Source organism: Aspergillus melleus (assembly GCF_016097325.1).
Source record: "Aspergillus melleus strain CBS 546.65 chromosome Unknown contig9, whole genome shotgun sequence".
NCBI classification, from domain to species: domain Eukaryota; kingdom Fungi; phylum Ascomycota; class Eurotiomycetes; order Eurotiales; family Aspergillaceae; genus Aspergillus; species Aspergillus melleus.
Window position 1 is genome coordinate 63,614 of NW_025763378.1, and position 19,577 is coordinate 83,190.

General features: G+C 54.6%; 9 protein-coding genes across 9 annotated transcripts; 6 read left to right on the forward strand and 3 right to left on the reverse strand.

Annotated features, from left to right (window-relative positions):
* Nucleotides 1–1,140: 1,140 nt before the first annotated feature.
* On the forward strand, nucleotides 1,141–2,252 carry LDX57_012684 (uncharacterized protein; the record flags this gene model as incomplete). The annotated part of the gene is made up of 3 exons (XM_046094434.1): nucleotides 1,141–1,427; nucleotides 1,473–2,176; nucleotides 2,227–2,252. 3 exons carry the CDS (start codon nucleotides 1,141–1,143, stop codon nucleotides 2,250–2,252), a joined length of 1,017 nt encoding a protein of 338 aa, XP_045950413.1.
* A 1,277-nt stretch (nucleotides 2,253–3,529) lies between these two features.
* Nucleotides 3,530–6,512, forward strand: LDX57_012685 (uncharacterized protein). Its single transcript, XM_046094435.1, has 6 exons — nucleotides 3,530–4,308; nucleotides 4,360–4,649; nucleotides 4,692–4,815; nucleotides 4,860–4,983; nucleotides 5,034–5,470; nucleotides 5,517–6,512. The coding sequence occupies exons 1-6, from the start codon at nucleotides 4,281–4,283 to the stop codon at nucleotides 5,837–5,839; spliced, it is 1,326 nt and encodes a 441-aa protein (XP_045950414.1). The 5' UTR covers nucleotides 3,530–4,280; the 3' UTR covers nucleotides 5,840–6,512.
* Nucleotides 6,513–7,353: 841 nt separating this feature from the next.
* Nucleotides 7,354–7,797, reverse strand: LDX57_012686 (uncharacterized protein; the record flags this gene model as incomplete). The annotated part of the gene is made up of 1 exon (XM_046094436.1): nucleotides 7,354–7,797. The coding sequence occupies one exon, from the start codon at nucleotides 7,795–7,797 to the stop codon at nucleotides 7,354–7,356; it is 444 nt and encodes a 147-aa protein (XP_045950415.1).
* A 711-nt stretch (nucleotides 7,798–8,508) lies between these two features.
* On the forward strand, nucleotides 8,509–9,898 carry LDX57_012687 (uncharacterized protein; the record flags this gene model as incomplete). Its single annotated transcript, XM_046094437.1, has 5 exons — nucleotides 8,509–8,551; nucleotides 8,615–9,023; nucleotides 9,077–9,238; nucleotides 9,314–9,475; nucleotides 9,538–9,898. The coding sequence occupies 5 exons, from the start codon at nucleotides 8,509–8,511 to the stop codon at nucleotides 9,896–9,898; spliced, it is 1,137 nt and encodes a 378-aa protein (XP_045950416.1).
* A 428-nt stretch (nucleotides 9,899–10,326) lies between these two features.
* On the forward strand, nucleotides 10,327–11,763 carry frdA (putative FAD dependent oxidoreductase; the record flags this gene model as incomplete). Its single annotated transcript, XM_046094438.1, has 1 exon — nucleotides 10,327–11,763. The coding sequence occupies one exon, from the start codon at nucleotides 10,327–10,329 to the stop codon at nucleotides 11,761–11,763; it is 1,437 nt and encodes a 478-aa protein (XP_045950417.1).
* Nucleotides 11,764–11,973: 210 nt separating this feature from the next.
* On the reverse strand, nucleotides 11,974–12,731 carry LDX57_012689 (uncharacterized protein; the record flags this gene model as incomplete). Its single annotated transcript, XM_046094439.1, has 2 exons — nucleotides 11,974–12,191; nucleotides 12,254–12,731. 2 exons carry the CDS (start codon nucleotides 12,729–12,731, stop codon nucleotides 11,974–11,976), a joined length of 696 nt encoding a protein of 231 aa, XP_045950418.1.
* Nucleotides 12,732–12,807: 76 nt separating this feature from the next.
* On the reverse strand, nucleotides 12,808–13,152 carry LDX57_012690 (uncharacterized protein; the record flags this gene model as incomplete). Its single annotated transcript, XM_046094440.1, has 1 exon — nucleotides 12,808–13,152. One exon carries the CDS (start codon nucleotides 13,150–13,152, stop codon nucleotides 12,808–12,810), a length of 345 nt encoding a protein of 114 aa, XP_045950419.1.
* Nucleotides 13,153–13,706: 554 nt separating this feature from the next.
* LDX57_012691 (uncharacterized protein) lies at nucleotides 13,707–14,327 on the forward strand (the record flags this gene model as incomplete). Its single annotated transcript, XM_046094441.1, has 3 exons — nucleotides 13,707–13,725; nucleotides 13,857–14,191; nucleotides 14,265–14,327. 3 exons carry the CDS (start codon nucleotides 13,707–13,709, stop codon nucleotides 14,325–14,327), a joined length of 417 nt encoding a protein of 138 aa, XP_045950420.1.
* Nucleotides 14,328–14,805: 478 nt separating this feature from the next.
* LDX57_012692 (glycoside hydrolase family 71 protein) lies at nucleotides 14,806–18,573 on the forward strand. Its single transcript, XM_046094442.1, has 3 exons — nucleotides 14,806–15,273; nucleotides 15,335–17,402; nucleotides 17,458–18,573. The coding sequence occupies exons 1-3, from the start codon at nucleotides 15,118–15,120 to the stop codon at nucleotides 18,540–18,542; spliced, it is 3,309 nt and encodes a 1,102-aa protein (XP_045950421.1). The 5' UTR covers nucleotides 14,806–15,117; the 3' UTR covers nucleotides 18,543–18,573.
* Nucleotides 18,574–19,577: the final 1,004 nt, after the last annotated feature.

A 19,577-nucleotide genomic window follows, 5' to 3' on the forward strand; every position in this document is an offset into this window, starting at 1 on the left:
ATCTGCAGCAAAAGTTGCGCCTTCATTCCGAAGACCTGTTTTGCCATTTCCCAGACACCCATGTCTCAATTCTCGAACTCTATTGGAGGAAAGATTTTATCTGCATGATGCCCAGCGCTGCATGTGCATTGCAGTAGTGTGCCCCCTTAGATCGGATAAGTCCAACTAGTGGATCCACTTAATGGACGTAGCCAGTTTTCTCGAGAACCACTCTATTGGGGTGCTTTCCCTTTGCATGATGGAGCTCAGCTACAGGCAATATACTCCGGTGTATGCACTACGGAATCAATCCCCGAGATGGGTCCACACATTGGGCCAAACCGGCGAATCAAAAGTGAAAGAACCTCCACAGCGCCATCGTTGCGTAACACGCACTTATGCAATGTGGGTTTGAAATATATGGGATCTGCTGTGCCGGGGTGGATGAATCCTGAAGGATTCATGATTCAGCTGGTCGGGGTAGTTAAGGATCTGAATCCCGGCACGAGCATTTTCACTTTTGCGGGAAGTTAACTCTGAAATTTGGCATGTTAGAGCATGCGTGTGGGGCGTGCTGCAGGGTACTTTTGTTTTATTTGCATCGTTTTCGACAACACTTTCGCCACTTCGTGACGAGGCAATCTAGACCTGCCTCTGCCTGCAGGACAGATTGGAGTACCTGTGGAATGGACACATGCACTGTGCGTTTGACACCTGGAATTGGCCTACTCAGTGCTTGGTCAGCGCGTCCTGTTAACAGAGAATCACGCAAGATGCAAGCTCCAACGTCATGTCGTACAGTACGAAATCTATGCACCTCTATCCCGGTCCTCGGAACATTGCCCAGATCGAGTGTGGCCTTCAGCTGTCCTAGGAGACGCCACTAGAAATACTGGAGACCGGCGTAGCCCCACAGACTGCTGCAGCCATGACTGGAAGAGGTATGGAAGGATGACTCCAGCATAAACTCAGCTACTAGGGTTCTCTACAACCCCGGCAGAGCAGCAGGTCAGCAAGTGAGGGCTGCAATCGAATCCCATTGGCATGTCCCATCAACATACAAGCCAATCTCGGCTATACAATTACCATGTAAATGAACACGGATTCGCACCGCGCACGAATACCAGACTCAATTTACCAAGTACACCCAATCACCCCAAGATGTTGACCGACCCATTACTCTCCAGCGTGGCCCTACTTCACGATATCCGCCAGTCAGCCGAGCTCCTGGACCTGAGATCAGGCATCATCTCAGGGCTATTCTCAACGCCCAAGCGGATGCCATCCCTTCTCCTCTGGGATGATAAAGGGCTGATGAACTTCGAAGCCTGGACGAAGAGTCCAGCATACTATCCCAAAAGCCGGGAGCTCGAAATACTGCACAACAGCCGGCATGACATTGCCCGCGGACTGCCAGACCGCTTTGTCCTGATTGAGTTGGGCTGCGGGTGCGTTCACAACTTTGTTAAATGCCCATATACTAACGAGCATAGAAATCTTATCAAAACAGCCGCCATCCTCTCCGCGCTCGAAAAGGACCGCCAGGAGGTTTATTACTACGCGCTGGATGTCTCTTCGGACGCACTATGCAAGAGCCTGGGTGCTTTGAGAGAGCAATTAAAGGGTGCTAAGAACATCCACATCTCGGGGCTCATCGGTACCTACGAGGACTGCGCAGACTGGCTCGGAAGTTCGTTACCCGCTGCAACTGTGACTTTCTTGTGGGTTGGCAACAGCATCGCGAATTTACGACAGGAGGACGCCAGCATACTGCTAGGCAAATTTCGCCAAGCATGCCGCAAGATCTCAGTCGAATGTAACTTCCTGATCTCAGCAGACGGCTGCGCAGTCGAGGACAGACTTCTGAAAGCATATTCCCCCAATGAGGAGCCATCGCGAACTTTTCTTTTTCACGGTCTACACCATGCTAACCAGTTACTTGGACGTGTTGTCTTCGACGAGAATGACTGGGACTGTATTTGTGAATACGAGAAGGAACAGAATGAGCTGCATTTCAGTTACGCGCCGAAGCGGCACTTGGAGCTGGATATTGGGCCCTCTAGTGTTGGGTTTGCCAAGGACGAGAAAGTGCGCTATTTCATGAGTGGAAAATGGACCCAACAACAGATGAGTGCGCTTGCTGAGAATGCGGGCTTTGAAATTGGGAACGTATGGAGAGATGCGCAGGACGAATATAGTAAGTCTTGATTCTGAGCTACGGCCTTTCAATACTGACTCTTTTTCTAGGGTTTTATCTTTTGAAGGGGGTGTGATTTCGGTAGCTCTAATCCTATTCAATGGACCATATTTACTTCTAACACATATTCGCCTGTAGATGGAACCCAAGACGTATGTAGTTGAAAGACAGCACGAGGGTTATCTGCGCATTACTGCCACCTTATCCTAGGCTTTGTCCCATTGATCCCCCGAAATCATCCGTCTACATCAACATACGGTACGAAAAGGCAGAGACCCATGCCGCAGTAGGTGGCTCAAAAGCGCTACAGGTGTTCGAAAATCCCGCAGGACTTCAAGGCTTTGAATGATCAAGTCATAGAAACGAATGACGCGAATGAACGGAGCCCTCCTGTGGGTTCATTTCCAGCTGTCTGAGGGACAAATTTCTACCTTGGGGTGCTTGGGCACAGACGGAGGACGGCGGTTACATACGGCGCAAGTGTATCTATCTTTTACAATCTACTGGCGGTAGTAAGATGATCAGGAAATGGTGGGTTGAGAAATAATCGTGTCCATGTCGGTGTACTATCTTCAATATACGTGGATTCAGGGGGGGCGGGGTATAGCGATGGTAGTAGTATGGATCAACGTCTGACATGGAAACGATGAATCGTGGAATCTGTAGTGTTTGAATTTGTCTAATCCAGACTACGATCATAACATCGTTCAAACCGGACTCGCGGACTCCCTGGCCGCCAAAACAAATCGAAACATAACTACCCGGCCGAAAAAGTCTGCCCCAAAATAAGCACTAAGCCCTCCATCCGCATACGCGCAACCACCGATGTCATTACCAGCTCATCCAGTATTGCCACACCGGCTCGGCCCGCCAGATCCAGATTGACCCGCGGGCCAGGTCCTCGCTCGCGTACGGTGTACTCCGTATGCAGGCGGGCCTCGATAATCACATCAACTAGACCAGATAGGGGTTATTCGAAGCACTCGAGCTGATTTGCATGCGGCAGAATGATTCACCGGCCAGGGCGGGGTTTCCTATTCGCGAGCGGGGACATGGTTAGGTAGTTGGTGAGGAGACGATGAGGGATTTTTTCTTGATCAATCCTTCGTGTGATGGCTTGATATGTATGTACACAGTAGTTTATGAGGATCTCACTAGTTAGGTGTCTTTACTTGGGGTTGACTGGCTTGGATTCTGTATTGGCGGTGGGACTGGGCATTGCCACGTAGCCAATTTCCGAGTTTTCCGACTCCATTATGCAGCCATTCGAAATGGTCCTGAGGGCCACCGGTGCAATTCCGAATTACCATGTCTTATATAATCATTCCATTACTACAGGCATGTAATTGCTGCACTGTACAAATAAAAAGGTACGGTCAACTTCAAAATTTTATCAAAAAAGCGCTGCCATCGCCACTTGTCGGAACAATCGGATATTCCCCGAGAGTATATATTGCTATCACACTAGGATGTGGATAGTAATCTGACGCTGTCATAGACCAGATTTCAGGAAGCTGTACCAGAAGTACTAGGTCCATAGCTAGTACCCAATTACGCCGCCCATCCTTCATCATCTTCGCAAAGAATTAGATCACTCACGCGGCGCAAACAATCCCCCTGGAAGTAACCTTGTCCAGGCTATACGGTGTATATCATGCATGCGGAGTATTCTGAGCTCCGGAGCACTTACCACCTTCGTCTAAGTAAAAGCAGCTACCAAACTCAGCAAGCCACGATCCTTCAAGATTGAGCACAGTAGCCCCCCTGCCACGTACATCGGTTAATTCGTGGGGTCATTGCATAAGTGGCGGCTCGTAAAGTTCGCTCTGCAGACCAGCTTAGTGTCGCTGTGATGACCCGTTTCCCAACAGCTGAGGATTGGAGATCTGCGCGGTCTGGGATGTGGCCATAGCGGGATCCCTGTTCCGGCTAGGTGATTTGCCTTCCGGTATATTGGTTTGGGATTCTTGGGTTCGCTGCTGCTCGGTTACTCCGAGGAAATTCCACACATGGTGGATGAAGCCAATCTAGCAGGACGCGAAATATAAGGTTCCATGTGCAAATCCGTTGTCCGAATGTCAATCAATCTCATTGAAGTTTCGAGATGACTGTTACTACTATTGTCAACGATGGTGAGATTGTGGTTGATGAACCTGGCTATAGCGCTTCTGACTGTTTCGCAGGCTCGTATGCCGTCAAGCCCCCGTTCGTCAGTATCCACACGGCGCGAAAGGACCACGGCACCGAGTTTGAAGCACTCGGGAAGGACCTCACGGAGGCGATGAGCGCCTATGTAGGCTATCTGAGAGACGAAAAGCTCCCATTGCCGTCTCTGGACCCCAGTGCAGTGGACTCTCCGGCCGTCAGGCATGCGGACGGGGTAGCAAGCAAAGAGAAGATCATCGAGCTGGCGCAGGAGATCTGCGCACGGACGATGGATCCAAAGATGAACCTTTTGATCAGCTCGTTGCAGGTACTTACCTTTCCTTATATCCAGACGCAGCTGACATGGTAGTTCCACTTTTGCTCGTGTCTGCAAACGGTTCTCCACCTTCGTGTCCACGAACATATCCCAAAGAATGGAAATGTTGCGGCCAGGGACCTCGCAGCTGCCGTTGGTGCTGAAGAGGCACTATTGAGTATGTCACCCTTTGTCGCAGCGCGAAGCATATTAACAGGCCAGCGCGCATCATGCGAGTCCTCACAAACAAATACATCTTCGCCGAGCCAGAGCCAGGCTACTACGCCCATACCGCTATGTCCTGGAGCATGCGTGGACCAAACGAGTACCACCTCCTAGCACACAGGTAGAGCCTACTACACAACCCAGCCATCCCATCCACCCTAACACTCCCAGACTCGACGAGCCCTTCCGCGCCTCCAGCCGCCAAGCAGACGCCCTCGCCGCAGGGGGGTATCGCGAACCCCGCAGCAACGACTCCTTCGGCTTCCATCTGGCGTTTAACACCCAGCGTAATTTCTGGGACTATCTGGCTACCGAGGACCTCGGCCGGAGACAGCGGTTCGCGCGCGCAATGCAGGCCGTCAACCTGAATACGCTAGACGTGATACCGGAAATGTACGCGTTCAACAAACTGATCGCCGACGGCGGCGTGATTGTCGATGTTGGAGGGGGGTTGGGGCAAGTAGCCAGGAAGATCCAGGCATACTATCCGGACAGTGGGCTGCGATTCATTGTGCAGGATGGGTTTGCTCCTGTGGATTCGACTACCCGCGATGTGTCGGGGGTGGAGATCCAGCGGCATGATTTCTTTGGCCCGCAGCCAGTGAAGGGTGAGTTTTGAGGGTTTTGATGGTGAGGAATTGGCTAACAATTCAGGCGCCGCGGCGTACTTCTTCCGACACATCTTCCACGACTGGCCCGACAGCACGTGCGTGCACATTCTCAAGCAGACGGCGGAAGCGATGGACGCAAACCGAAGCCGCATCCTGATCTGCGATCAAATAGTGGACGAAGCATCGCCGTCAGTCCCGTCGATGCTGTATGACATCGACATGATGACGCTGTTTGGTGGGAAGGAGCGCACACTGCGGCAATGGGACGCGCTGCTCAAGGCGGCAGACGAGAGGCTGTACGTGAGCAGGATAGCCAAGAAGATGACGACCACGATCATTGAGGTGTGTGTTGGGGATACAAGGTAGATAGATGGCTTGACTTGAAGCAAAGCAATACAGTACTACCATACACCGGATTATTACTTGAATCTACGCCTGCATTTACGGGCCTCGGGGCCTGACGTAAGACCATCCACCATCAAACCTCTGCCTTGCCTGGAAGTTCTTGATGACCTGCAAGACCCGTTCAGAGGTTTTGTCTGATTCCGTCAGATGGAGAGCCGATATCCCGCCTAGGGTGAGGCAAAAGGCTTTCGATGGCGGCCGCATATCAATAGGTAGATGGCAGGATACCCGAGGGCCTACTCTGGAGTACCCAATCTTGGAAGAGAAGTATAACTTAGAGTGCCGCTCGCATTACCTACCAGATGCGCTGTTTCACACTCGTATCCTCATTTGAACCAAATTGTCATCATTCCATTCTGTCTATTAGAGAGCGGACTGACGATAATATCAATGCAAATCGGACATGGAAAAGGTTTTTGCACTTCAGATGCCCTTGGACCTTGCTTTACCGGCTCATAAAACTTGGCCTAGGTGTCTTAAGCATCTCTGGTGTGTGTCTTCATAGCTCAAATTTGCGCTGCCTATTGATCACCCCGATGTGTTCTCCTGTTCCCGCGGGGACTTATTTGACTCTCAACAAACGCGCGATGCATTGGCCTTATAGACATGGCGTTATGGGGCTATGGGGCTCACTGCGAATAAATGACTATAATTGGCTTCTTATGCCCATCAAACACTTATAAGCCTCCACTGCCTAGGTCAAGAATCTTCAGCCATGATGTGAATATACATCTATTCAGCGACCCGTTTGGTGAGCGATTTCTTGAGGAAGGACCTGACGGTGAGAGGTCTACAATGTCACGTGTGAGGACAATATGAATACTCAGCTGAGGTACGGTCTTGATTCTATTTCTGATTATCAGAAAACTTGCAATATCTCATCACTCGAAAGAAAGCCTAAACTGCCACAATGAAGCTTCTCAATCTTCTTGCTTTTGGCACTCTGGTTGCCTTTGTCTCTGCCGCCGCTCATGAGCGGGCTCCCAATAATGGCTACTGTACTCTTGGGACAAGAGACGAGAATGGCCAACTTATCTTCAAGCGGCGTTGCAACTAACTGGGGAGGAAGTGATTGCCCGGATGGTCAGAAGTGTGTTTGCATTCCCACTGCGGACCCTTGCAACTGCATTTAAGGTAGCATCGATTCACTCGATTCAAGTTTCTGAACAGTGCTGAGCAATCTTGACAGAACATTGTGGAGATGATAGTGCATTGAATGGCCAAACCTCAGCAGTGGGTATGATTGTACAGAAGGTAAAATTCCTCGTCGTGTTTCCTCTTCTGGCTGTGCTATGACTTCCTATTATTAGAATGCCCCTGGCGAAGTTGCGCTTATTAAGATTGTGTCTGAGTCAATATATCAGGGCTGTCCTCGGTCTAGTCCTATTAGAGCTTAGTGTACATGTCCCTTAGCGGTCATCGCCTGCTTCTTAGGATTCCAAACAATTCAACACCATGTACAGCACTTAGACATTTCAGTCGCAGAGAACAATCCAGTCGTTGCCACAGTCTTCTGCAAGATCCTTTGCTTTCATCCCAACCCTCTTACTCCATGTTTCAGCAGTTCCAGGTTCGACCAGTTCTTCCGCCTCGAGGGAAATCAAAACCTGGACCGTCCAATCTTGACAACGACTTTTGCCGTCCCTGGGGGCTGGCTCGCCCTGGATGACCTGAACAGCGTGTGCGCGGAGTCTGGTGTCCAGAAGCGCGATTCTGCACATCCCAACCGCTTGCTGCTCTTTGATATTGACGGCCTGACGAGTGTCCGCTTGATACCAGAGCCTCGGCAGGTCTATCACTTGTACGTGGTAGAGGTCACCGTAGTCCTCTCCCGGTGTATAGAAAATGAATCCCCAGTGAGATCGGTGGTTGGGATCATCTCCGTTTCCAATCGCCCGTATGCAGAGTTGAAAGAACATGTCCTATAGTACGCGCTAAGAAGGATACTCGAATTATACATAAATAGTGGACCGACAAATGATAGAACGGAATCGTGGTGAAGACGGGAACTTGAGACGGCAGCAGCAGTAGTAGGAGAGTCGAAATGGCCCAATGTCATACAATAACGCGAGTATCTCGGTGTAGAGCGAGAAGAGAAAGATCGGTGAATTCGTCGTTAAGCCGCAGTAGGAGGGCAAGCCTTGAGGTCGACGATGCCTCAGGCTGATGTCAGTCTTGGCAGACATACCCACGTGACTCGTGGGTGAATCCCTCTTTCTGATCCCCCCCTTCCCATCTCCCTCGAACTTCATCTTCGACTCCATGATTTCGCAGCGCCCGCTACAAACAGACAGTCATGCACCGCTTCCTGTGCAGTCTTGAGGAATTGACTGCCCTCACACAATCCAGGCCATCCACAGCCTCTGCCCTACTGGTCGAGAAGGGTGAACGCTAAGGATTGGGTCCGTAATAGCGTGGAAGAAGACCAGCTTTGGCCCCCAAATGTACCAATCTTCCGACCAGGCGCAAAAATGAAACCGCGACCATCTGCACTCCACGGCAGGACTATAAAAGCAGCCCAATCCCCTATTTTCTTATCGCAAACCATGCCCCTCGCCTCAAGACCCAGCCCCCAACCGCCGGTCATCTTCGACCCTCCTTAGCCAGGTGCCATCGTGACGACCGTGAAAATGCGACCCTGGTTAGTTTGGGCGCTGCCCGCCATTCTAACGGGTAGGTATGGAAGGCACCGGACTCTCCATAACAAAAGGCGCCCCCGCTAACCAGGGACAATAGGCGCGGCCGCTGAAGAGTGCCATGGTAATTTCACCGTCCATCCCAACGACAACACCACCCGGCTCTTCGATTCCTGCACCACGATCGTCGGAAACATCAACATCGGCACGAGCATTGACGGCGAACTGTACCTTCGAGGCATTTACAATGTCACCGGCACCATCGAATTTCGACCGGACCACGACCACGATCGCGACTCCCGACCCGTTGTCCATTTTTTCAACGCACCCAACCTGTTCCACCTGGGCGGACTGAAGGTGCACGAAGGGTTCTCGGTGTACGAGCTCTACTTACGAGGGTTGGAGACCGTGGGCGATATTTCGGTATATGTGGACGAATACGCGCTGAATCTCGAGCTTGACTCGTTGGTGGAGGCGGACTCGATCAACATCAGTCGGGCCCTGAGCACGTACGTTTCGCAACCGTGTCGCGCTATTCATACCAGGGCTAATGATTTGGCAGTCTGGATCTACCCGATCTACGGACCGTGCACGGTGCCCTCACCATCGACTACCATGCCGCCAATAGCAGTGGCGACGAGCCCGGGAGCTCCAATCATGGCAGGATAGACTTTCCTTCGCTGGAGTTGGCGGGGTCTGTAAACCTGGCGGGCGCGACGGAGAAGTGAGTACTGCTTTTGCCTCTTGGACCAGCGAGAGTTTGTGGAATGTTGGTCTGTTAACGCCACACATCTTCTAGCATAACACTCCCTCGATTAACGACCGTCGGGTCCCTCAACGGGTCAGGGTCCGAATCCGGATTGACTCTGCACATGGAGAAACTGGAGAAGCCGTTCCATTTGGACTTGCCGAGACTTCGATCTGTGCAAGACCAGATGAATCTCTATGGCAATGTGAAAGAGTCGGTTACCGTTTGCCCTACCTTTTCTAGACCGATCGACTGATCCCCTGGCGCATTTCTAGAGTCCACGCCCCCCGACTCACCAATTTCACCTCCATCAACATCACCTCCAGCACCAATCTCGACTGTGACGCCTTCCTTGCCGCCATAGAGAAAACCACGCGGTATCCGGAGGGTAGATCGTCGGTCGCCTGCAGCTATGCGCCCTCGAAGGGGGCTCTGAGTAAAGGAGCGAAGATCGCCATCGGCGTTGTTGTTCCTGTGGTGGCCATTGCTATTGCTGTGGGGATTGTGTTTATCTGTGTGAAAAAGAAGTCTCGAAGGGCGAGTCGGGCGAGGATGGAGTTGAGCGGGCTGCAGGCGTTAGAGAGGGAGAGAGATGCAGCCACGCCCCCGCCGCCGTATTCTGCGCATGGGAGGTAGACTTTTCGGTCTGTTGATATGATCCTACTCGAGGTAGGGCGTTTGCCTGTAATGTATAGTCCTGATTTCTTCATTGGCGAGGTTTGTGTTGTGAAGTGGTGGTGGCACCGTGGCCTGATCCAAATGCCTGATTTTCGCGGCATTCAACCGGACGCGGTGGACAGTACGGAGCATAAGTCTGGCTACCTAGGCAGTCTGCGGATACGAAGTAACCAGGAAATCCTCGAGAGATGCCGTCTGGTCCGTTCTATGTGTGACCACGAGCAGGGTGAGCTGATCGTCCAACGTCACGACTCACGACAGACCACCTTTGCCCCCGCCTTCGATCGTATGATCCCCTCGGACTCTGGATATACCAGCCACTATCCATCTCCAATCTCCGCCTTTTTCTACTCCGTACGATATTCTACAACTGAACTGAACTACACATGACGATGACACCAACCACCGTGATCGTGATCGGCTCGGGCCTGGCCGGCCTGGCCAGCACCGTCCAGCTTCTCGCCCAGCGTATCCCCGTCCTGATGCTGGAACGCTCCGCCAAGCCCGGCGGAAACAGTATCAAGGCTTCGTCCGGAATCAACGGCGCGCCGACTCGGTTCCAATCCCTTCCCAACCTCGACAGCGTCGCTACGTTTTACGCTGATACGGCCACTTCCGCCGGCGCACCATTTATCTCCGCCGCGGGGGCGGAGAAGACCCGCAGAGAAAAGCTCGTCGAGACTCTGACGTACAAGTCCGGGGAGGCGGTGTCTTGGCTGACGGATGAGCAGGGAGTGGAGCTGAGTCGAGTAACGCGCTTGGGTGGACATAGCGTGGCCCGGACGCATCGCGGTGCCGGAAAGAAAACGCCCGGATATGATATTGTCAGCACGCTGTTGAAGCGAGTGAGTGAGGACGATCTGTTTCGCATGGAGACAGGTAGGAAGGTGACCAAGCTGCTGCGAGAGAAGGACGGAGCCGTGACGGGGGTGGAGTATACGCTGGTCACGGCGAGCAACGAAACCGTGGTGGAGAGGGCCTACGGGCCCGTCGTCGTGGCGACGGGGGGCTTCGCCGGCGATGCGCGCGGATTGTTGGCACAGTATCGCCCCGATCTGGCTGGGATCCCCTCCACGAACGAACCACGCGAAGGGACGCAGCCGCTGCTCCAGGAGATCGGGGCCGCTGTGGTGGATATGGACCGCGTGCAGGTGCATCCGACGGGATTCGTAGATGGCGCCGATGCCGAGGCGGCGGTGAAGATCCTGGCAGCGGAGGCCCTGCGCGGGGAAGGCGGCATCTTGGTGCGAGGAGATGGCATGAGATTCGTCAACGAGTTGGAGACGCGGGAGAAGGTAACGGGCGAGGCGATGCGGCAGGCGGATCGACTTCCCACGGAGGCGACGCAGTGGGATGTGAAGCTGGTGCTGGACCAAGGGGCCGCCGCGGTGTTGGAGACGCATCTGGGCTTTTATATGTGGAAGGGGCTGATACGCAAGACGACGGTTGGCGAGATGGCTAGGGAAATGCCGGCGCTGGAGAGCACCTTGCGGGACTATGCCGACGTGGTGGCGACAAGGAAGGAGGATGAGTTTGCACGCGAGTCCTTTGGGAACTGGACCCTGACCGACGTGACACCGGAGTCCGAGGTGTACGTGGGCAAGGTGACGCCGGTGGTGCACTTCACCATGGGAGGCGTCGTGATCAACGAACATAGCCAGCCCCTGGATTACCACGGCCGCCCGATCCCGGGTCTCTGGGCGGCGGGCGAAATCACCGGCGGCCTCCACGGACAGAACCGTCTGGGAGGATCGTCGCTGTTGGAGTGCGTCGTCTTCGGCCGCATTGCCGGAGAGGAAGCCGCGGCTTTCTATCGGGCCTAGAAGGGTGGATGGTATTGCAGGCCTTGTACGGCCGGTGGATGGAAGTCGACTACAATGATCTCTTGCATTTTCTCCGCCCACTCTTGGATTAAGTAAAACAACTGGAACATAGTATAATATCCAGATGATGCCGGATCTCAGACGATATTTTGACAGTGGCACGAAGGCCTGACCCCCTGACCTGATAACACTTCCCTACAAAGCAACCAACTACAGCGCAACCAGTTCGGCACTGCCGGCATGGAAACTCCATCGCTTCTTGCTATCGGCGCCCCATTTGCTGTTCTGCTGCAGGAAGAACCAATAGCCCACGCTGAAGAAGACATAAGTCTCCGGGTTTTGGCGGATTAGTTGCTCGTTGGTCGGTTTGTCGGCCGTCTCTCGCTTCTTCGGACTGTCCAGGCGTTCTCGCATCTCCTCCCAGTCGTCTGTCAACAGTCAGCCATGGGAGAACGGTCTCGCGTCGGTGCGAGGGGTGCCCAGCACTTACAGGTAGTATCGGGCGTGTCGGCACTGCCGAGGACGAGATGGAAGAGCTCGTGGTAGAAGGTTACGCTTCGTGAAAGGACGCCCGTGATCCGCTTGTTTTTAGGGGTCTTGGACCCAAGCGTGACGCTAACCCCCGCGGTGCTGCTGAAGCTACGCGGGCACAAGGTGATGGTTGAGGGCCTGGTCATATCCTGGGCGGCCCCGACGCTGTCCGAGGTACAGGGCGTCTTGCCTCCGTAGTCGCTATCGAAGACGTACTGCTTCAGTTCTTCGGACCAGTAAGGGACATACCCGTTGCTTACGACCTCGTCCTTCTCGTTCAGTTCCCATAACATGTTCCGATATTCCGGAACATCCTCAATCGGGATTTCGCTCTCCGAACCATCCTCGTTGATCCTCTTCAAGTAATGCGAGCTGTCACCGTCAAAGGCCGAGTCCGTTCGCCGGAGTTTCTTGAGCCATGTGTCATGGCAATACATCCGCGGCGTTTGGTCCAACGGGAGCGGCGTTCCCTGCAGGAACTTTTGTACTTTCTGGAGGTTTCCTGTGGCACGGTCAGCAGTCGGATCGAAGACTGTCGAGTGGCGGGTCAATGGCGAACTCGCCCTTGACAAGAGACGTTCCGGAGCCCCCCGGGGTTAAGTTGAAGTATGTTTTGAGATACCGTACGGCAACGGAATACTCGTCATTTGATTCACTTTCTGCGTGGCTAAACACCTTCAGGCCGGCCTCTACCAAGGCCTTGCTTTCAGATAGCCATGTTTCCAGCGTTTTAGCCCGCGATTTACAGCCGGCGTTGGCGTCGTTATCCAGGTTGACCTCGAAGAGAGAAGCGATGGTTGTGTCCGCGATGGCGGGCACAATCAGCAGCCAGCAGAGGAGGAACGACCGGAGGTCCATGATAGCAGTGATGGACGGTACGCAGGGAAACAGAACTTGTGCCACCGAGGGACTTTTTTTGTCTTATGCGTTCACCACTCTTCCCCTGGTCTGGCTCGGTAAAGACTGGTCCCGTCACTATACCACGGACTAGCCAGGCGGTTTTGATTAGACTGAGACATGAAGCCTCAAATCCTTTGTGCCAGAGAACATCGGAGATTACCAGATTACCGCTCCGTACGGATGAGTGGTCTAGGAACAGACTACTGAGTACTGCCCGATCCACCGTCCCCTTCTCGTGCAAAGGCAGGGATTGGCTCCCGATCTAATAGTTACCACTAGTGTCCGCACTGGAGCATTGCCTCGATCTCTTGTCGTTCCTGGCCCCCAAACGCTAGAAAAAACCCTGCTGGGTTGGTACTAGGAGTAGACTCCGATATCACGAACATTTGAAGAAAGCGTCCCTTGCCACTGCCGGTTTATCCGTTGGCGATTGTTCACTAACGAGCTCGGAATCAACGATTGGAAGTGGGCCACTCCGACTCGGCTCTGGGCTGGCCTCGTAGCAGAGGGCCATGCGCGCTCTCGAAAAAGGTATGTAAGAAGACCTGGTGGTAGCGAGCCCGCATCATTTTGGCAACGGCCATCTAGATACCGACCTATTCATTTGTCGTTTTGGGCAAACATGGCGCCCTTGTCGTTGATCTTCCTGACCACGGCGCTAGCTCTGATGGGCACCCATGCCTCCTCCGACTGCTGGGCCACTGTCCACAACGAAACCGTGGCCTGCTTTAGCGGTGCGCCTATTGCTTTCAGCTTTGATATGGACACTGCCGCCGACTGCCAGCACTGGTGTGGCGAGGTTGAGAAGTGCCACTCATGGCTCTACGTCGCCCATTCCAGCCAATGCGACCTTCACCGCAACGCGGCGCTGAGCACTTCGTTCAGCAGCGGCTTCACCTTTGGCGGATGTGCGCCCACCCTTGCGAATGCCACCGAGGCTTCTTCTGACAGCTCTGTGAGCACTAGTACTCGCGTGGCAACGGAGCCGACCGGTTCAGTATAGTCCCCACCCCTTGTGTTTGTCGCACCTGGAAGTTGCATCTATCTAACCGTGGAAACTATCTCTCTAGCCGGAGCCGAAGCGCGGAGCGGATCACCATAGGCGTCGAGCACATGGCCGCCACCACCGATAAGGGGGTCGACGGACTTTTGCCAGAGTTGGAGGGCCGGCGCGTGGATAGAGGAAGGGCGGCTAGGAAACTTCGCAGTGGTGTGATAAGGATTGAGATAGTTTTACGAGCGAATGAGTTTGGAGAGAGACTTCCACCCGTTACAGCTTACATTGTTTACTTCCGAGCGGTTCGTGAGCTGTTTGCGGCCGCCAACCTAGTCTAGGAATGCATTGTAGCAAGATCTGTAGCAGGACCAAGCATCTAAGCCCAAGCCTTGGTTTCAAAGATTTACAGGGTTGGAGAGGGGTTGGCATGGATTTGCAGGGACTTCTGGGGACTCACAGGGGCTCACAGAACGGGACCTAAATCATCTAATATCGCACTATCGATCAGCGGCTTACTCGGGTGCTGCAATCCACGGATGCCGACGGAGTGCACTTGGTTTCTCAATTTGGGGTCCGTTCGGGTACGGTTTTCCTATCAGTATTTAGCAATTGCAGAGATTTCTTAGCCGTCGCGCCAAGTGGAGGACCGACACGCCTAGTGCGGACTGGCCCTGCCCTAACGTGAACTATATCCTCCCGGAACGTGGATAGGAACTCGGAAACAACCCTCGACTCGCTCCTATCCAGGCCACCAGCCTGCTACGCCGCCGGAAACGTCCAATGCAGGATTCAAAGCATCAAAGTCCAATCTCCGGTCTCATCCACTGCAATATTTCCTCCGAGATTTGGGGTGGAGTCTTGTTAGGAATGTCTCAGTCTCGCCGGGGCTCCCAAAGGGACTGGCCCAGAGCGCGATAGCATTTTATATGTCAAAACCCGGGGGTTCCTCCAAGTATTCGACTTCAACCAGTCTTCCGAGTGCCGTGCGAGTCAAGCCTACGATGGGGTTGTTCCTGGCTTGGGCAACGGTCCTCCTGCTGGCCTGCCGCGTGCAGGCAGCAGCGGTCTTTGCTCACTTCATGGTATGTATTCCCGTGGCATTTGCTTTCAGGCTATCGCAGGCGTGCTAACGAGGTCGGCCAGGTCACAAATTCGGCCAACTACACCAGCGATGACTGGAAGACGGACATGAAATTGGCCCAGGATGCGCACATCGACGCCTTTGCCTTGAACATGGCATATAACGATCCTAACAACATCGATGCTCTGCCGGCAGCCTTCTCCGCCGCCGATAGCGTTGGCTTCAAACTCTTCTTTTCATTTGATTACGCCGGCAATGGCAACTGGCCGAAGAGTGACGTTATCAATCTGATCAACCAGTACAGCGCTCACTCCTCGTATTACTTCTACAAGGGACAGGCGTTTGTTTCCACGTTTGAGGGCCCCGGTCGCGCTGACGACTGGCCCGCGATCAAGGCGGCCACGGGCTGCTTCTTCATCCCGAGTTGGTCGTCCCTGGGGGCCAAGCCCGCTGTCGAAACCGGGGTTGTGGACGGCCTATTCAGCTGGGCAGGCTGGCCCTGGGGTCCCCAAGACATGAACACCTACATCGACGCCTCCTATATCCAGTATCTGGCCAGTCTGCCATACATGATGCCCGTGTCTCCCTGGTTCTATACCAATCTGCCGGGATACAAGAAGAATTGGCTGTGGCGCGGCGACCACCTGTGGCATGACCGCTGGCAGGAAGTGCTCTACGTTCAGCCGGAATTTGTCCAAATAATCTCGTGGAATGACTACGGTGAGTCCCACTACATCGGACCCTTGTATGACAAGGCGATGGAGGCCTTCGCGATCGGAAAGGCCCCCTTCAACTACGTGAAAGATATGCCCCACGACGCCTGGCGCAAGACCCTCCCGTTCTTCATCGACATGTATAAGGAGGGGACCGCCACGGTCACGGAAGAAAGCATCGTGGCCTGGTATCGACTGAGCCCGGCGGCCGCCTGCAGCAGCGGAGGCACCAGTGCCAATACCGCCTCGCAGCTGCAGATCGAATTCCCGCCGGCTGAGGTGGTCCAGGATCGCATCTTCTACTCCGCCGTCCTGGGGTCTTTCTCGGGCGTAGTGGTCTCGATTGGAGGCTCCGCTCAGACGGCCGCGTGGAGCTCGGTGCCCAACGAGAATATCGGTGTCTATCACGGCAGTGTCGCCATCAACGGCCGCACGGGACCTGTCACCGTCTCCCTCATGCGCGACAACAAGGTCTTCGCAACGATCGAGGGCAAGGCCATCTCCACCAGCTGTCCTAACGGAATCCAGAACTACAATGCCTGGGTGGGCGGCGCCGTGGGCGGCAAAGTCTCCGCCACGCCGGACCTGCTCCTTTCCAAGCAGACCTGTATGAACGGCACAGGTGCGAATAATTTCGCCGGCATCTGTGAATTCGCCTGCACATACGGTTACTGTCCGCTGGGCGCCTGCACATGTACGCAAATGGGGCTGGGCTACGAGAAACCGAATTCCACGGGGGTGGTCGGCTACCCCATCGCCGGCGAGGACGCCAGCTACAGTGGCCTGTGCAATTTTGACTGCAACCTGGGCCACTGTCCTCCAACGGCCTGCGGCACCGTCGAGGTTCCTCTCACCACACCCACGGTCTCTCCGTTCTTGCCGCCGGCCTGCACATCCGGCAAGGGAGAGGGAAACCTGGCAGGCCTCTGCGACTTCAGCTGTACCCATGGCTTCTGTCCGATGAACGCATGTACCTGCACGGGTCAAGGTGCTGTGAATGTCTTAGATCCCACCTCTGACGTAGTAGGGAAGCCGGGACCGGGGATGGATGAGGCCATCTACGGCCCTCTGTGCGAATACACCTGTCAGCGCGGTTACTGTCCTGATCCCGCCTGCGTCGAAGGCTCGAGCGGATCGGAGTCAGGGTCGGGGGCGGGATCGGGCGATGGAGAGGTGTATATCGCACCGGAGATCTGGGGGCATCCGTCACCAGTGGTTGGATGTCAGCCCCCCTGCACCCTGATCTTGCCCCCATTGCCTCTGGACGAGCCAACTCAAATCACCATCCCTACCTGGGAGACACCCATTACTCGCAAGACGGCGTCTACCCGAACCACCACCGACGAGGATGGGGCGACGGGCACCGTCCGTGGCTTCGACGTGACGACGACCACCATCACCATCACCTTCCCCCCTAGTAAGAAGCATCCCGCTCCCGTGCTGTACACAGGATATCTCTAACATTCAATCAGTTGTGAGGACAGACATTCCCGTCTGGCAAGCCGTAATCAACGCCAGCCAGACTGGTTCCTCTACCCTGGAGATGACCAGCAGCATCGACCTGCCTCATATGATCTACGTGCTGCCTCCTCAAGGGACTGGCCCCAGCGCGACGAGCACCACGACGACCATCACTCCTCCGCCGTATCCGTGGTCCCAGACCAGTAAGGACTCCGTGCTTAATACGCGCACGACCACCTGGTCATCTGAAAGCCCCACCCCTTCTGCCAGCAAGGGGAGCAAAGGCACTGGCCATGGCTGCTTTCCCTTCTGTGATGGTCCCTGTCTCCATTGCCCTCCCGGCGGCGGGTCGATCAACGGTGGCGGAGGGTCCGGCGGCGGCGGCGGCTCTTCAGAGGGCGAGGGCGAAAATGAGGAGGAGTGCAGCACTCGCACCGCCCAGGTCTGCTCGACTGCCTGCGTTGCGGGCTCTGGCTGCGATTTTCATTGCTCCAGCACGACCGGATGCTCCGCGACGGCGTCGTCGACCAAGATCGTGGGCACGCCGCCGGCTGGAGTAAAGATGGCCACGACCTGGGAGCATAGGCCCAGTCAGACCAGTAACCCGGATGCTGAATCCAGCATCGCGAGCTCGTTGGACTCGGTATATTCCTCTGCCTACGGTACATTGTCCGTCCTCTATCCAACCCCGACCAACACCGGTCCCGCCCCCAGCAACGGCCCCTACGGTGGAGGGATCGAAATTACCTATTACGAGGACGATCGCGACAAGGATGCGGTGCAGTGGGACCTCTTCGAATACTATCAGAACAACCTCCACGGCGGCCTAGGCTGTCCCGAGGTCATCACGCCGGACCAGGTCCGGCATGACGGTGCCTATCATGGACTGGGCGATAACACCGGCGGCTGGAAGGCCTTCGGCGCCACCTGTACCTACCATGGCGATAACCTGCCCGTCTCACCGGGCGGCACCAAGGTTGGCACGTTCAAGTGCGATAAATATCGCGATGCTGTCTGTTACAGCATGACGGGTGGCGGAAACACTTGCGCCAATGGATGGCAAAGGACATACCCCATAGTGTTTTGCGAGTGGTAGTGAAGGATCGGGAAATACTATACAGACTAATGGACAAGAACAAGATGATACCTGTCTCCGCTTTCTGCTACCCGGTTGTTTGTTCTTCCTCGGCCCACGCTCTCTAGATAAATCCTAACCAGTGGTCGCCTTGATTTAGACCAAGATAGGGTGGTTCACGGCCAGCTGCCCGAGGATAGATATATATCCAACAATAGGGAAGAACCAACAGGCGACAAGGGAGCAACTGTAGGAATTCCAGGTATTGGTATGACTTTCAATTCGACCAAGGAGCCCAGTGGAGTGACCTGATATGTCTACAGCAACAATGGCTTCACATCTTGCCGATGCTCGGTTACGGAGGCGATGTAGTCGCATACCGATCACCGCACACAAGGACAAGAGGCTTTCCCACGTGGCAGAAAATCGTAACCGGCCCGAACGGACTGAAGGTAGACAGGTTCTGTACGGTTAGGGCGCACGTAGCAGCATCACATGAATATCAGAGTCAGACTCAATATAGCGAGAGATTCCAAGGCAGTGGTTCCTCGGCCGACTCAACCATATCCCGACAGACATCGGAGGCACCACTTCAGAGCCACACAGCGAAGCGCATGCGACGACCAGTTAAGCCAATGCAAGGGCGACAACGAACCTTCGAGGAGGCGAGGAGCTGTCAGCTAGGGATTCTCCCTCAAGGGCTCTACGGTGGTCACCTTGTGCGGACTTCTCCCTGGTCACGCCGGTCTTGACTCTCGCTGGAGCTGGAGCAATCTGACAGGTCGGATAATAAAGGCGACCAGCCTAAATGGCAAAGCGAAAAGGAACACAGACCTGCTGCCCGCAGCCTAGGACCAGTGACCGCCCCCAGTGGCGTTACCCTTGCTTCCCATGTGGCGATTCCTTCATTTCCTTCTCCTTCTCCTTCCCCTTCTCCTGTTTTAGTTTCCGACTATCGCCAGCCAATGACCCCCGGCGCATGACCATGGGACAACATCCAGGGCCGACGGGCCACGGAGCCCAAATTGATTGCTTGGGCGTGGAGGGCGGCTCTAG

Coding starts and splice junctions, on each gene's coding strand:
- LDX57_012685 (XM_046094435.1), top strand. CDS start 4,281: ATGACTGTTACTACTATTGTCAACGATG. Junction 4,309..4,359: donor TACTACTATTGTCAACGATG/GTGAGATTGTGG, acceptor ACTGTTTCGCAG/GCTCGTATGCCGTCAAGCCC. Junction 4,650..4,691: donor TTTTGATCAGCTCGTTGCAG/GTACTTACCTTT, acceptor CTGACATGGTAG/TTCCACTTTTGCTCGTGTCT.
- LDX57_012692 (XM_046094442.1), top strand. CDS start 15,118: ATGTCAAAACCCGGGGGTTCCTCCAAGTATTCGACTTCAACCAGTCTT. Junction 15,274..15,334: donor CGGTCTTTGCTCACTTCATG/GTATGTATTCCC, acceptor GAGGTCGGCCAG/GTCACAAATTCGGCCAACTA. Junction 17,403..17,457: donor CACCATCACCTTCCCCCCTA/GTAAGAAGCATC, acceptor ACATTCAATCAG/TTGTGAGGACAGACATTCCC.